Here is a 16600-nt window from a genome sequence, read left to right as displayed (position 1 = left end):
ACTTTGCTACTAAGGGCATAACAAAATTTACAGTAGGATATTCAGACAACTGTAATTCCTGGTATTGCAGAGGGCATATACTGCCCACAGGTCCTTCTGTGCTATAGTCCTCATTCCAGGCATTCTTAAAGCACTCCAGAAGATGCCAAGATAATTTAAGGAAAACCAGGAAATTTAAAACAAATTGCTAAGAGACACTAGATGTAAAAATAAGTAAATCTACAAATACACTAAAGCAAAGGAAAAAATTGTTCTCTTTTTTCTCATTACAGTCAAGTATGGTGGAAGACATTTTAGGATAAGGTACAGTTATTGCTGAGTTAAACATTTTATTCTGCTTTTGGCAGCAACGTAATTTTTGATGTCTGGATATTACACAGCAGATTATTCTGGTGTATGGTGTCTGCCAGGCTAATTAACTGTTCAATAGGGTTAAGTATAAGCTTTGGCACTTTCATATACTTTGAGGCAGTCTGGAGGTGGTTTTAAAGCTTTAAGAATGACTAGTAAACACTTCTTAGACGTGACAATTCATTCATTACCACTTAGTGCAAAATAATAGTTATTAAATCTGTAATAAATATGATACAAATTTTCTCTTAAAAGCAACAAACTTCTCCGTTTCATTTAACAGAATCTTGGCAGATATTGGAAAGAACTGGTCTGGTAGTTTATTTTGCTCTTTAAAGGATAGTACAGCAAACCCAAGAGCCATCTTTGGTGGGTTTTTTCCTCCAGATCGAAGCCAGTTAAATTGCTCTAGCCATATTTTTTGATCCTTCCACAAAAGTATAACAAAATCAAAGAAAACAGGTTTGCCTGTGATAGACTTTAATATGCATAAGTACAGAGTGAGCAGAAGGCTTATGTATGCTTCAGCTTATGATTAGTAAGTATTAAGGTGTCATATTTGATCTTCAGTGGTGGCCTCCATTCTTCTTTGGAGGAAAAACTGTATATTCAATGCCCAGAGCTATGATGAAAGCTACAGCTCCCCACTTGAATCCCCTGGTAAAGATTTCTGTTATGCTGATAGGTCTTGCAAAGCCACCATGGTATCTCCACACTTCATTACTAGAAAGGAAAATGAAGCCAAAGGAAAAAGATTAGTGGAGCGAAATTAACAAGAATTAACAGTGATACAAATTAACAAGAATATATATATATATATATATATATATATATATATATAAAAGAATGATGAAGGTGTTTCAATGAGATAGACATTGGGCTGTACAATATGTTCTGTCATTTAAGTATCAGGAATTACAAGTGAAGTTCACGATGTGAACTCTAATGCTTACCATGTAACTTGAGATGCAGGTACTGTCAGCAAACAACATAATTATAGGAATAGAATCACCCCCTCAAAATCACTTAATTGTACTCTTCTGGTTTTACTCTGTAACAAATCTGAGCCCACTAGCACTTGCATGGATTGGGCTAACTGCAAAGGCTAGTCACTGTGCTAGACAGCATGTAGCACAGTCAAATCTCACAATCCAGACACAGATAGCTCATCTTAGTGTGGAGGCACTTTCTGTTTCACAATACAGCACTTAACTATATAAGAGCCAGATGAGCACTTAACTATATGAGAGTCAGATGATTTAAAAAAGGAAGTTTAAAAAGATGGTATTTAGCTTGAGCTACAGAGTATGTACAAACTTCACACTGTTTTGTCTTGCTGTTTTCAACCTCCATTGTTACTGAAACATTAGTCACTGCTCTGACTACAAATGTTTATTTGTTTATAGCACAACCAGTGTAATCTATGGAGATGGGTGTAGTTTGTCTCTTGTAAGGACTCAAAAGGAAAAATAACTAACTAAATAAAAACTGTCATTTTGGGAGAAGATACGGGGGTTAAAACAAGAGGGGGCAGATATTTATGTTCACAGATAATCTCTTGTGCAGATGGATTTTGTGATTTGGGATGAAAGCATATGGGCATGGAAGAGTGTCTTCTAGGTGCCAGTATAGGGCTGCTCATGCAACCTTTCCCTTACAGAAAGGCCAGATTACTCAGCACAAGACATTTGGTATTTTTATTCCCCAAGATGAAAGGGTGGTTGAATAAAGTACTGCATAATTTATGATGTGGGAGAAACAGATCAAGCCTTGTTTTAACAGCTGCCTAAATACCTAAAAAGGAGGAGATATTCATTGTAGAGTGGTAGCATGAGAGGTAAAAAGCTGATTCTCCATGATGTCATTCACAGTTGAATGCAATCCCACCCTGTATACATGTACATTTCTTCTTTTTAAATAAAGGCCTCCTGCTGTATATGAGGAATGGTATTCCTACTCAGAATGTCAGTGCAAGTTCCAACATCTTCATCAAGACCTGGGCACACAATCTCTTTGCAGAGAAGGACAGGATTATTCACATGTGCAGAACCTAATACTACTCAGGTGTTTTGGTAAATGAGGTGTTGGTCATTGTGCCTGATCTGTGTCAGCATGAAACATCACAAAGTGCAAGGCTGCCTCGCAAGATGGGGAGACTGGTCAAGGTGATGCAAGGTGTGACCTTCATGCAAAAAGCAAATAAAGACTTAACTGAAATTCTGACTAATTTTCACTATTTTTGCTGAAGAAAGAATTATCTACAATGACAAGGTTTGGTTGATGCTACCAGATGACACATCAGGATGATTTTTGAGGCTCTTGCACTTACCGAGCCCACGGATCCCTCAGACCCCGTCTAGCCAGCATTCTTTGCACCTCCTCCAGGGGAGTTCCCTCCACCTTCCACTGCCTGTAGTCAGGGAGCTGCACTTTGTCATGGCCATGGCCATGGCCACTTTCATGTCCCATACCTAGAGGAAAAGGTAAATTGGTTACTTGGCAGAGACAATCATTTTTATACACTTGCAAAGAACAAGCCCCTGTACAGGAAACAAGAAGAAAGAGAGAACAAAGAGCTTTGTTCTGTAAAACAAAGAGCCAAGGGACTTTGTGCTGTGTTTCAGAGGCTGGTGATTACACACAGTAAAGCAAATTTCAGCATTATTGTGTTGTAAGTCACGACCATCGCTACACTCATGAGCACCTACATCAGCCTTCTATGCCAGAGAACACTAAGAAAACCAATGGTTTCCACTGTCTATAAACGCCCTTCAGCACCACCAGCCCCCCGCAACTTCCAAACTTTCCAGAATAATCACGAGGGTTCAGAATAAAAATTTCTGACTTAGGTGTGGGAAAGCTATGATGGTTAAGCTCTGAAGAAAAACCTGAGAAAAACAGACTTGGCTCCTCATCTCCTTTTCAGCTGCCTCCAGTTCAATTAGATATAACTGTGCCAGGACAGATGCACGGACAAGGAGATGCACCTTACCAGTTGCTTGATGAGGCTGAAAAATATATGCTGTTCACATACACCTTGGAGAACTATAAAAATATTAAGTTTTTCTTTAAAAACACGTGTGAAGCTGAACATTTTCAGTGAGATGATGAAGGAGTGGAAGAAAATAATAGCTTTTAAGGCTCCATTTGCACAAAGCACCTGAGTCGTCTTTGAGCCAGGGTTTCCCATTTTAACACATATCAGGTAGCAAAGAACAGACTCACTGCCCGTAATTTCTCGAAATTGACTGGAATGCAGGACAGAGCTTCAAAGCCTGTAACTCTTGAAGATGACTCCAGGCCGTAAAGGCAAGCAGAGAGACTTCGTCGCATGAGAAAACTTGGAGAGCAGCATTAACGCTGTCAATTACCCAAAAAGCTCCCCCCAAATTAGACCCCAGGCTCCAACCCTGCGATAGAAATGCAAGGCCTCTCTCCTACTAAAATTCACCTTTTACAGGGGAGGAGGTTATGCCCTGTCACGCACACGCCGCGGCCAGCGGGCTGCGCTGCAGGACCAGCCGGGCGCTCTCCGACAGCAGAACCAGCAGAAGCTGTGCCTGCCCAGAGGTCGGATGGAGCGGGGCAGCGAGAGCACAGCCCGGAGTGACAGCCACCCCCACTCCCACCCCGCCGGCTGCCCTGCCCTGGCCGCACACGGACACCCCGGTGGCAGCAGCACGGGCGCTGCCTCTGCCGGTGCCAGCCCCGCCCGCGGTACCTGCCCGCTCCGCGACCCAGCTGAGGACGCGGCCGCTACCCGGAACCGGAACCTAAGAACGGACCGGCCGCACAGGAAGCACAGGCCAGCCACGCAGGTTCCGGGAAACTTCCGTTCCGGCTCTTGCCGCTAGCCTGGTGCGACCACAGAAGCCACGGAGGCTGCGGAGCCACTGCCCGAGCCCCTTTCCCGGGCCGCTGCCTCCCGCAGCGCTGCCGCCACGGTTCAGCGGGACAGGCCCCGCACCAGGAGCGGCACCGCCGGCTCGGGCTGAGGGGCCGGGGGGGAAGGAGAAGCGTTGCGGAAAGCGGCCAATCAGTGCGCGGCTTCTTGCGGGGGGGCGTGGCCCAATGGGCGGGCGGCTTGCTGAGGTGCGGGGCCGGCGGCGGCTGGAGCTGGCGGCGGAGGAGGAGAGCGGGGTGAGGGGGCGGCGGGGCTGGCGCGGCCGGCGCTGGGGGCGGCGGGGCTTGGGCGCCGGGAACGAGGACCTCCCACCCTTCGTGGGCTGCTTTTCGCCGTCTGTCGCCTCCGGCGGTGCGGGCAGGGACGGAAGCCCCGCAGGGTCTGTGCGTGCGGGGGCGCGAACCGTTCCCAGCACTGGCGCCGCTCGTGCTCCTCTCCTGCCGCTGGTGCTCTGCTCCTCTCCCGTGTCCCGTTCCCGCTCCCTCCCCGCTCGGACAGCGGTCCCCGGTCCCCTCCCCGCGGTTATGTAAGCCCCGGCCCCCCGCCCTGCCGCGGGAGCGGTGCCGGGGCCCGGGCAGTGCCCGCTCGCTGCCCGCCCTCGGGCGCTTCGGCTGGGGAAGGAGCTGGGGCAGAAACCGGAGCTCCCGGCGAGCCCGGCTGGCGCCACGAGCCGAGTTTCGGTTTGCAGTGGGTATGTTTTAAAAGAACATTGGTGTTTGTTTCCATAGGACAAGTGGGGCGACGTCCCGAAATCCTGGAAGTGCACTGAAAGGTAAGTGAAAGGGAAGAATTCTTTTGACAGCTGCCTCTTGAGCGAGCTGGCGACTTGCTTTCACTGAGCACTTGTGTCGGGAGCTCGGCGTTTGCATGTGTGGCTGTGAAGTGTCAATTGCCGTAGTATCTGGTTAATAACAATTATTTTTATGTTCGTCAAACTTGAGCACATTATCTACTTCATCTGGAAAGAGACTGGTAGAAGTTAGCTGCTCGGTCAGTGACTTACAAAGGCTTAAATTATTCTTCGGTTGTGTATAATACAATATTGTTTCTTTTTAGCAAAATACTAACTTATATAAATTTTTGATACTCTTATTAAGATAAGAATAAACAGTACGTCATGATGCCGACAGAACTTTGGGATAGATTGTAGTGCCTTTTTGTAATACATTTTGATGGAAATCTACTTCTGGGTTTCAGGGTTTTTTAATAGGGATATTGGAAGTGCATGAGAAGATTTCCAGGAGGAAAGCCATTATCATGTTATTAACAGTGAAACTGTTCTAAATAGAGTGCCATCTGTTTAATCCAGACTGCCTCAGTCTGGTTTCAGCATTGAATGTTTTTTACTCTGAGATAAAGTCTGGAAGATTCAGAGCAGTCTTTTCTCAGGGTAAGAAGACACACATTTGTTTTTCTATAATGTATTGGGGGGGGGGGTGATGGAATTGTAGGAGTGCTCTTTATTTGTGAGGTGCTTAAATCTCTGTCTTATAGAGAATGCAGTTCTGTAAGAGACTTGTAAAGCATTTCTTGTTTCTTACTGTGGCTGAAAGCTTATGTGTATGTGTCCAAAGTCCACTGTGCTTAGGAATGTGGATATTTTTCTCAGAATTTTTTTCAGTCACCCACAGGCATGTCAGATACTAGATATCTTGGCTTTTTTCTTTGAGAGAAGGATAAAAGGTCCTAGTTTTATTTATGTTTGGTGCTTTTTTTTTTTTCTTATTATTTGTTTCGGGGGGTTGCTTTTGTTCATTTTGTTTTGTTTTCTTCATGGTGCTTAGAAGCCTGACTTGAGTATTATGCACAAAACTATGCTGGTATTGCTGAGTCTGTCACCAGGCACATTCAGTTCTGATCACAGGGCAGTGGCTTTGTGTGATCTGTTGTGCATGAACAGAACTGTAGCAGAGGAGCACACTTGCCAGGATTTGTCTTCAGGTAATTTGTCTTCAGGCACACCATTGCTTCCAGGGTTTAACAAGGTTTGGAGTAGCTGATTTTACCTTCCCCTTCACGCCCAAGTACATAAAAACTTCTGTTAAGAAAAGCTTAGTGCAGTCACTTGATCTGCTCTACCATGTCTTGCTTTTTCTATTTCCTTTTCTTTCAATATGGACCATAATCTTTTAAAAATAAGACTGCAAATATGAGGCATGTGATATTTTGGCAATATAGTAAGCTCTTTGATGCTGTATTTTCAATTAAGTGAGTCTGCATAATTTCAAGAGGCCTACAAGTGTTGGTACAATGTGTTTTGAGAAGGAATGTTCACCATAATGACAGTGTCAGTCTGGAGAAATCAATAATATGCACAAGGAAATAAAATAAATTTTTGTATTGTGTAAAGAAAACCCTAACAAAAAACTGAATGTCCTCTAGGAAGGAAAGGTCATTGAAACTCTGTACAAATAATCAGTACTTTTTGTGATTTATTCAGTTGATTTTTGGTTTTCTTTTTAAAATTATCTTATATTAATTCATAGTGGTGATAATTTCTGCAAAGATTAGGTGTTCTAAGCTAAAGTTATGTTAGCATGTATGCAGCCATGCTAGTTATGATTTGCTGGGATTCCTGCTTGTGTCGTTAAGCTAGAGGAAGGCTGCAGGCTTTCTTGGATAGCTTTCAAAAGTCCATGTTTCCAGCACTTTGTGTTGCTGTGCATTCTGGGTTAACAGATTGTGAGATACATTATAGGAACCACTCTTCTCTGACTGTGCATCCAATATTCTCTCTAGCACTGGACCATGTTTAGTGCTGTGCTCTTCATAATAGTTTTCTGGAGTAGAGAGCTGTGTGACTGACATTGACTTGAAGTGTTTTCAGTTTTGAGACGACAAGAAAGGCTTGTGGGGTTGTTGTTTTGCTTTTTTCCCTTCAATATCAGAATACATATTTGAACTAGTTAAATATTGCATCTTTTTCCCCCTGAAGTTGCATGTTACTTCCTGTGGTGTTATATTAGTAGTCAGTTATGTCATTGGAAGCCTCTTGTCATTTGAATAAAGTGCTTAATGATGCTTTAATTACAATAAGGATGGAAAAGATCTTTCTTTAGTTCACCTTGGTTTCTTTGAATGCTTTAAAAAAAAAAAGCTGTGAGTGGTGGGGAAGGAAATTATCTTCTCAGGCATCATTAGAGAGCTAAATATTTTATGGACAGTATCACAGTCACTGTTACATCTCTATTTTAGATAAGTGATGGGCTGGAGCAGTAGTTTCTTAGTTTCTCTCTGTGGTGTTTGTTTGCTGGTGGGTGGTTTTCTGGTTTTTTTTGGGTTTTTTTTTGGAGGCAATGCAAAGACTGTTCTTGACAGGGACAGCCACACTGGTTTGATCTGTTATTCCCTCTTGAAGCCTTAAGCTCTGAGACCCTGCAATAATAAAAGACAATTGTTCTGCTTGTCTGCCAGAGCTGAGCAGGTGCTTATTTGACAGCAGGTGCTTTACTCTTATATTCTTCTCTAGAATATAGGGCTACCCCTTAGGTCAGCTCTCCCAGTCTCAGTGGGGATGATGAGTTGTATGGATTTTTGTTTCATGGATATACTTCTAAAAACTTTTTGCAGCTACCATATTTTCTGTCAGTAAGAGCTGCACTTCATGTGTGGTGTCAGTAAGTCATTCATTCCTCTGTTCTGTTGTGAGCCTGTTACCTGAGAACTTCATGTGATACTCCCTATGTTCTGTATGAGGTGAGGCAGACCTGTTTGGCTCTTTACCAAGAAGTTGAATATGAGTTGAGAATATTTAAAATTGGAGTCATCTGTTCACTCAAAAACTTGTCTGGGCTGGAAAAGAATTTTTGATTCTATGACTTTTCTTGATGCTTGTTTCCTTGTATTAAGATATGAAGGAATATCAGGAAGTGAAGTTGGAGGCTTCCCCAGCTGAGTCTGCTTGAAGGACATCTGTGCTGTAGTAATAATCATTAAAGAAATCCCTTTCAGGGAAAACTGATCTGAGCAGAGACAGTCACCAGTAGTAGTTTGACTACTACTTCAGTCAATTATTTTCATTTCTGAACAGAATAATTGTGAGAAGTAATTCTTGACTTATTTAATGCTTTTCTATAGGGTTTTTTTTGAGATCTCCTTTAGTGGTGTCTGTGTTGTATATGGTTCGTGAGTTCTTTAAATAGTTCCACGTTGCTGTTCCTCTGGATTCTGCTTAACTGAAATGTGTGACATGGACATTTGTGCAGTCTGCATGACTGCAGTTTGCTGATTCATACAGGGTAAAATTGATACGTCTGGAATATATTTCTGTTTCCATTCCCTATATTTAGTAGTTTATAAATTTTAAATTGTGATTTTATTTAGGGTCTTCCTCTCCTCTTCTGCCTTGCCTTGACCCATATGTGAGCTGGGAGAATTATTTGACATCTATCTGGAAAGACAGTGACAAAATTTAAAAGAATAATCTTACTTTTCATGGCCATTCAGCTGAGTTATAGATTGTATCTATAAATTTGAATATTGTATTTCCTGTATGTGAAAAATTAGCTAGAATTTTAATTAATTTCTTAAAACATGAGCTTTGTGAAGATGTGGTGTGTTCTGTGCCCCATGTGTAAGCTACAGTGGTGATTCCACCATCCCAGTTAGCATTCTGGTGCCTGAACACGAGGGTCAATTACCTTTTAGACAAGACATGTTTCAGAAAGTAGGAGGCTTTTATGTAGACTTAGTTACAGAGGAGGTTGAGTTAGCCATTTATCAAGCACCCTGGTACATGCCATCAGAGTAGGGCAAAGAACAGAAATCTAAATGCTCAGCTTTGAGTTTTGATATCTGTTTATTGCTCTGGGTTAGAGGTACACCTTTCTGAAAGGATACTTGATGCTTCAGCGTATCACTGTGGTTACTCATGCCAGTTAAAAATGGTAATTAAAGCTGCCTGCATAGAATGGATGTTGTACTGTTCTTTAGTATCTGCAGCAGTGAGATGGACAGATGATTGGTTAAAGTCCATTTACTGTCGAGAACTTACACAAGAAGTGATTGAGGAGTTTAAATGATAGTAATGTGCCCTTTTACATAGAAATGTAAGGCATGCTGACAAAGGATTTATCCCAGCACAAGCTCATATTTCTTTGTGTAACAGTGGAGAACTTTCCATTGCTTTTTTTTTTTGGTGTGTGTTTTGTTGAGCTGAAACAGCATAGAGTCGTAAGCTAAATATGGACACAGAGGGGAAAGCAAGGGGAGTTTAAGTGTGAAATGGAAAAATTACTACATCCTTATGGCTGTGGATTTGAGTTTTTTTTAAGGTGCTTTTTTCTTGTTCTTAGTGTAGAACAGGACTTAGACAAAATTGCTGAGCTTACAAGGCTTCTTCTAGATTGTTAATTATGTATTTGTTCTGTTTGGTAGTTATGTAATTGGCAAACCACCATACCCAATGGTCTCCAATGTTGGATCTGTGCAAAAATTTCAAATAGTAGTATCCTTAAGCTTCTGGAAGTTAAACCATATTTGTGGCAATTTCTTGGGAAGAGAGATGCTAATTTTCTTAGACTTCATATGGGCCATTCTGATAGCTTCCTTCATGTTGGTGGACTGCAGCAAATTGCAGTGCAAATCTTGTCATGTCAGAGTGGCAAGAGCTTCTTGAAAATCTCTGAAACAGTTCTGTGTTACCTATGGGTATACAAATAGAGATAGGAGTCTTGGACTGGAAGGCAAGTTGAATGCAGCTAGAAAAGAAATACCTAAAATACTCCATGGACTTAAGCTAAACATTCATAAACTGCTTATCTGCACTGTTTATATTCATAGACATGAATATGGCAGCAACCTTTCCTTAAAACCACAGGTGGCACATGCACTGCATGATTTCCATTGAACAGGAAGGCTGGGAGCAGGCTACTACCTTTTGTTTGCTTAGATCTGTGCATCTGCCAAGAGTTGTTTCATGTGTTCTGAGTCTTCAGCTTTTCCTTCACCCATGCTAGTGTAAACACCACAGGAGTTTGAGAGGCCTCTGTGTATCTGTTGAATAAGAAAACTTCCTAGCTTGTTTTTGTTTTCTGGGAGGAGAAGGAGAGAACAAGATTTTCTCCTCACTACAATTTGTGTTCGAAGCTGGGACAGCAAATAAAAAATTACAGTTTAGGTATGGCTTGTTGTCAGTGTGTATCTGAAGGACCAATTGCAGAAATAACTGAGATGCCCTTTGGCTTGCAGTGGTTTTGAGTGGACTTGGACTATGCATGGTCATGTAAGAACAATTGCTGCCTTCAGAATATGCACCTTTTCTGCATCAGTGGTGAAAGTACTCTTGCAATCATTCCTTGTAGGTGCAGAAATGAAACTTTGTGGATGTTGCAATTTGAGACTTTTTTTGCACTTGTCTCCTCAGCCGTAGAAAAATGTTACTGAGGCATCTGGGTGTTTAAATCATTCAAATGGCAGCTGTGTTCCACACATACCTTGTGTTCCAGGAATCATGGCATTAAACTCTGAAAGAGAGTGCTTTGCTTTTTCCCTTCTATAGGTTAAATCCCTTCAGTTAGCTGCAGGTTTTATATGGTTTTTCACAGTTAATGTTACAGTTCACATGGCATAACTAAAACTGCACTAATTTTACTTCTTAATTTAAATTAAAATGTTAGCCCTATGTATCTAGTTTTTAACTTGCCAAATCAGCCCAAAATTAAACCCTGACATTTTTAGGGAAATGGTTGAAGATGCTCTAGTAAATTCCATAATAACACTTGTGTGTAACTTTGTAATTTTTTCCCCTAGCTACTTCAGTGTTTAAACTGAGTAAAATTAAGGATGCTAAGGCAGAAAAATAAACGTGCAACAGTGGGATTTCACATGTGTTGTGCACAAAGTCCTAATCAGGTTAAGATCGTGGATGGATTCCAGATCAGATTAGAGGTCAGTGGCCAATACTAATTGGCATTGATGCTGCTGAAATTGTGTAATTGAGTATTGTGCTGATTGTCACAGTGTGTTTTGTGCCACCCCTCCACTCCCCCCTTTATTTGGCAACTTAAAATTTACTAAATGTTTGAAGGTTAGTTTTGTTATTTCCTCTGTGCCCTTTTTCTTAGACTTGCAGGTTCTGGTCTGTGCTAAAGACAGAAAACTAGGTAGGTTCAGCATATGAAAAGTAGAAGGAAGCTCAAGAAAATTGAACTACAGTGCCTGTAGATACTAATTTCATCTAATAAATGCAGAAAAAGCTTAAAAATTTGTTGGTCAGGGGGAAGTTAGAGTGCTATGCCTTCTTCTTTTTTTATTTCTTGTCAACTGCTAGGAAAGAGCTGCTTCAGCACAGCTTCTTGTCATTTTACTGAAACGTATTGCAGGAACCTTATCACACTTGGCTGGTGGTGATGTGTGTGGGTGTGATGGTCCATTGCCCTTCTCTGCTGATGGTACTCCCATGATTGCAAACTACTGTATTTGATGACTTATTTTGATAATAAATTTTTGGTCTTGTGAGAGAGAGGAGGGAACAAATCTTAAATGGACATTATAATGCTAATTAGGAAACCTCAATCACTGTCGTCTGTTGTCAGCTCCATCAAGTTTTGATATATTTCAAATTAATATTCTAATGGGTAGCTTTTGGAAGACAAAATATCTCTCCTACAGGGAAAGGATGCAAGCTTTTCTTGGCTTTATGCAGAATTCTAGTAGTAGTTATTTTATTGCTATTTCTATGAACTACTGGGGCATTCTGCTTTAGTAATGTGTGCTGACTTTGAACAGATTGCCATGATTATCTCTTTGTCTTTCTGAATGCAGACTTTAGAGCTTCCTGAAATATGTAAGGTTGCTATAAGTAAATGCTGCATATTTATGCACATGCGTCGCATCCATGGAAAGTGGAGAAGGTTTTTATTAGCATTTCCTTTTTTATTGCAGGGGAATGTTTGAAGCTGCCATCTTCTTGGTTTTAATAGTTTAAATGAAACAGATAGAACTGATTAGGGAATAAAATTGTTAAAATATGTTATGAAAATCTTTTCAAAGTGCCAGTTGGATAGCTGGCAGATAAGGCAAAAAGGATGAGGATTTTACCCCCGAGTATGAAACCCTTGCTGCACACTGAGAAGAAAGAATTATGGTGTAATCATCTTAACTTGCAAATCTGAAGATATTTGCAAGTACAGGGTGTTAGGTCTGGGTTTGTATTTGTTCAGAACAGTTTTTTCATGTGCTGAAGGAGTCACATGTGGACCGTGTGTGTTGGTTTTGGCTTGTTCTTGGGGGGATTTTGTTGTCCTGGTGGTGTAGATTTTTTTCTTTGGGTTTTTTTTTTGTCTTTATACCTGATCAGCCCTACTTTTTGAGAAGTTACTCTACCTTCTCTCTGCAGGTCCACTGTGCATTCCAATGACCTCAGTATTTCTAAACCTTCTGTCTAAGTTGGCCTTGAAAGACTGTGTTTTTGTGGTGCATACTGTATGAAAAATGAGTATATTGCTTACACCAAAAATGGATAATGTAGCAATTTCAGGTGCCTGCTGCTTGAACTTTGGTAAATGCTGCTGATCCCTATCAGCACAATTGCATAGGGAAACAGAACAGGCTTTTAATTAAACTCAGGCTTTGATTAAAAATTTTTGATTAGGTGTTTGAAGAGAATGAACTGAATTTGCTCTATGCCAGTATAACTAACAAAAAAGTAAAAGATCATAAATGTTACCCAGATGGGCAGTACCTGTAAAAGATTAGAGAAACTATTTATGTTTAGTATAGTTCATGTGGGTGTATTTCCATCTGAAGTAGATGTAATATATGGAATTTCTCAAAGAAGATTAATGTTGCAAAAACAGTAGTGTAACTCCTAACAAGTTTGCATGTAAGGCCATCTCTGGTCTTTTTCCAAGGGTAAATTTATTCCAGAAACTTGAGGAAAGGAAAAGCACTGTTTACCAACTGCTTTTGATGTTTGTGGGTTTTTTAAGTGAGAGAACTATTCAGTATTACAAACAAAAACTCAGAGTATCTCTGTGTATGGACAAGGTTATGTAAAACTGGCTGAAAATTGGAGCATTGAGTCCTCAGTGAGGTTTTTTTGAGTGCAATAAAATATGTTTGAAAACCTGGAACACTGTAAAGTTAACCATCTCTATATAAATTCCATTCCCCTGTTCACACAAAATAGCTTGGGGAAGCATACCTGTGAATCTTGCTGCATGGATTTTCAATGCTGCCTATCAGATCTGTAATTTTTCATGATCTTGAAAGACTCACATTTTCTGAATATATATGGGGACAATATTTGACAAAAACTTTAAATTTTGTTCAGGCTATAAATAGAAAATAGTATTGTGCATTTAAGATCTTGCTCTTGTTTCTGTGGTGTCAGGGGGAGGAAAAAAGGCTGTGGATTTCAACTGGAGTCAGCAAGCGCTTGTGGAAGGCTGTTTTCTTTTTGTGTCTGTTTTGTTTTGTTGTTTGTTGTGGTTTTACACTACTTTATTTTTTATCTGGTCTGTAGCTGAAATAAATAAAAAACATTGTGGAAAATCTTGCCTAACACGGTGCATAAAAGATTGGGTCCATTTAAATTGTTTCTGCAGTGTTTGTGTTATGTTCCTAAAGATATTATGTATGATATTTTGCCCTAGAAAAAAAATAGTTTAAATTTCAGATTAAAAAGCATCCAAACAACTTTCCGGAGTCATGTTAGTAACTTAGTGTTCTCACTGTTTTAAAAATACATGAAAAATGAATCATTTCACACTAAAATATTCATTAGTCCTTTCTTACGACTGGTCGGTTTGTATTCTGTTGTAATGTTGGTTTAACAGTAAAAGAATAATGATGGTAAACAATATGCTTTGTGTTTAACTATTCAGCAGTGAAGATTAATAATTAAACTCACACCAAGACAAAGGGGGTACCTGGTGTAGTTGCACTAATTTACATTTACTACTGTTTTAATTCTCACACAGGTATTTCACTGAGAAGCAGCATATACTTCCAAGTAATAGGCCACAGAGTGCCAATTATAGCAAGCTGAGTTTCAGAGTTTCATGAGCACTTTTAATAATGAGAGGTTACACTTTCTTTAAAGACACTGTTTCTTTGGCTGTTTTCTGTGAAGGAGAGTTCAGCAAAGGCCATGTAGTTTCCTGCTCTGGAGGAATCCTAGTGAGGTTACTAGTAGGGTCGGTTGTAAGCATCAAATTTGTAGCACAATCACCTTAATCCATTGGGTCAAATGTATTGGTCGTTGATGTTCACTCAGCTCTTAATGGATCATGCTATATAGAATTAACATGGTCAGGAACATTTTATTTCTTATGTGTGGAAATTCTGACTTGTACAGTCTGTCTAATCTCAATATAAAATTAACACTGGTTTTCTCTCTGTTTTGTGAGATTGTTCTTTGCAGTTTTTAAAACTCCTCTCTAACATTCAGAAAACTAGAATGAGACTGAAAATGATTGACACTGAAATAATACTGTGATGCATGCCATGGAAGAAGACAAGTTGTTTCCTCTGCAGTGACAGTTGGAAGTGATAAAGGCACTTACAGTTTTAACTGTGAAAATTGAAGCAGATCTTAGATTTCAGAATTCTTGATGCTACTCTGCTTTACCTCTGAATAGTGAACAGCCTCTGTATGTGACTTAAGTCTCACTTGTAAGAGTGTGTAGGGTTCAACTTGCTCGTGTATTCCATTAGGTCAAGCAGAAGAGATCTGGGCTGTTCTGAAATTGTCATCTTGATGAGTAGTGGTGTGATTAGTGATGTTTCATTTAACTTCATTTGTTGTTCAGTTCCTTTTTAAAGTCTGGGAACTTGGAAAAGTGAAACCAGCATATCAATCAGAATTAATTTTATCCTGGAAAACTGTACATCTTAAATGTGAATGAAGCATCTGAGTCACATATTAAATTTATGGCATAGTGCAATAAAACATTATGTCTTAGTTCTTATGGATCTTTATTTTAACTCTGCCATTTGAAAGCTTATTTTGGAACTTTGTATTCATACTGCATCATTTTTTTAAAGTCAGCAAGATGACATAATTTTAGCTATAATTGAGGTAAATTCAGATAAATTTGGAGATTCCACTCATTTAAGAATTTGTGAATTTGTAAGTAAGTGTGTGGATGGGGGGAAATTTGTCACTTCAGCTTAATCTATTTACACTCCTCTTCCTGGAGGTGGAGGCTTTACCATCTGGAAGTTGGAAAGATTAGAATAAGGGATTTCATTACTTTCAGCAGAGGGTCCTCTGGGTTAGATCTCTCTGAGAACAGGGTAGAAGAAAGGAGGTTAGGTAAATTAATTAATGAATATGTAACCTAAATTCCATTTTGTGTGAATTACAGTTGGCAGGGAATACTGCAGTGAGAAATATATACTGATATTGGAATTTAGATATTGGTCTGGAATTGACTTCAACTTTTTGATGGATATTTTTATATTATAACAGGCATTTATTTCTCTCAAGTGATGATTTTACAGCTCAAAAGTGGGAAGCTGCTTAGAATCTTCAGCTGGTATTTCTAGAACGTTTGTGCATGAATTTCCTTCCTGATCACAGACCAGATAGTGATCTTAGTATAATGCTTGCAGTCTTTTTCCAAAGTGCTTACTGGTGGAGGTTTGGTGGTGTGTCTTTTTGTTGATTTGTTTTGATTTGGTTTTGAGTTTTGTTTTGGTTTTGTTCCCACAGAAATTCTGTTTCAAGATTTCTCTTAGCCTGTGTCTGTTCATTTTTAGTACTTGGCACTGAGCGCCTTAAAAAGACCACCTTAACAGTGATTTTGCAAGTGTTAGTTTGCTGAGGCTTTTTTTTAGGCTCCTTCTTTTACTGTGCATTTTGTATCTTTATTTATCTAGATTTAATTTACTTAATGAACCAGAACCATGAATGAGAAGGTGTTTGGGAGAGGTAGGGTTACATGGAAAGTAATTTGCATGGGTAAGTAAAGAAGTTAATGCAGACAAACTAGCACAGGAAGAGTTATTGCATATGAACTAATGCAAAGGGAGGACAAACCTGTATTGTCTGGCGTGGGATGGGTTATCACCAGGATCCTGACAAGAGAATGTTTTAGGATTAGTGTAGGATGACTACGTGAAGTTGTTTCTAAGGAAACTGGTGCTGAGAGAATAAGGTAACATTTCTGTGGCTAACCTACGTGTGTGTGTATATATATATATATTTAAGTGCGTCAGGTCTTTATAATAGAATAATTAATGTGTGTTTTGTGTTTTTTAATTTAATTTTTTATCATTATTATTATTTTATTTTAAGGCTGCAGGATAATGTCTTTATTGTTTCCAAAATCCTGTAAGTAATGTAGAGGAGTATTTTCTTTGAATACAGAAGATAAGTTTCTTGTTCCACATTCTCTA

The 16600-nt window shown here is 39.9% G+C and overlaps 2 protein-coding genes across 11 annotated transcripts in view; one reads left to right on the top strand and one right to left on the bottom strand.

Moving 5' to 3' along the window:
- Window positions 1-814: 814 nt before the first annotated feature.
- On the bottom strand, window positions 815-4333 carry NDUFB3 (NADH:ubiquinone oxidoreductase subunit B3). 2 transcript variants are annotated; one of them, XM_056495697.1, is made up of 3 exons: window positions 4137-4333; window positions 2681-2822; window positions 815-1074 (listed from the first exon to the last, which is right to left on the bottom strand). In XM_056495697.1, exons 2-3 carry the CDS (start codon window positions 2818-2820, stop codon window positions 918-920), a joined length of 297 nt encoding a protein of 98 aa, XP_056351672.1. In that variant the 5' UTR covers window positions 2821-2822; window positions 4137-4333; the 3' UTR covers window positions 815-917. The 2 variants fall into 2 exon arrangements, with proteins under 2 accessions (XP_056351672.1, XP_056351673.1); XM_056495698.1 differs by having other exon boundaries at window positions 4073-4161.
- HYCC2 (hyccin PI4KA lipid kinase complex subunit 2) overlaps window positions 4192-16600 on the top strand; it is a 47990-nt gene continuing 35581 nt past the window's right edge. Inside the window, exons 1-2 of one of the 9 annotated variants that reach the window (XM_056495691.1) lie at window positions 4192-4443; window positions 4984-5027. The gene's annotated coding sequence lies outside the window, so the exon portion shown is untranslated. Of the gene's footprint in view, window positions 4492-4559; window positions 4702-4721; window positions 4947-4983; window positions 5028-5497; window positions 5646-16600 lie in introns of those variants that run through there. The other 8 variants (XM_056495689.1, XM_056495684.1, XM_056495683.1 and 5 more) reach the window with 8 other exon arrangements.

The sequence above is a fragment of the Oenanthe melanoleuca genome, chromosome 7, assembly GCF_029582105.1.
Source record: "Oenanthe melanoleuca isolate GR-GAL-2019-014 chromosome 7, OMel1.0, whole genome shotgun sequence".
In the NCBI taxonomy this organism is placed as follows: domain Eukaryota; kingdom Metazoa; phylum Chordata; class Aves; order Passeriformes; family Muscicapidae; genus Oenanthe; species Oenanthe melanoleuca.
This window is presented reverse-complemented; position numbering and strand designations above follow the sequence as displayed.

Bases quoted from the DNA above. Each gene is read 5' to 3' on its own strand.
- NDUFB3 (XM_056495697.1), bottom strand. From the start codon at position 2,820: ATGGGACATGAAAGTGGCCATGGCCATGGCCATGACAAAGTGCAGCTC. The intron at 1,075-2,680 runs GTAAGTGCAAGA...TTTCCTTTCTAG, and splicing joins CTGAGGGATCCGTGGGCTCG to TAATGAAGTGTGGAGATACC.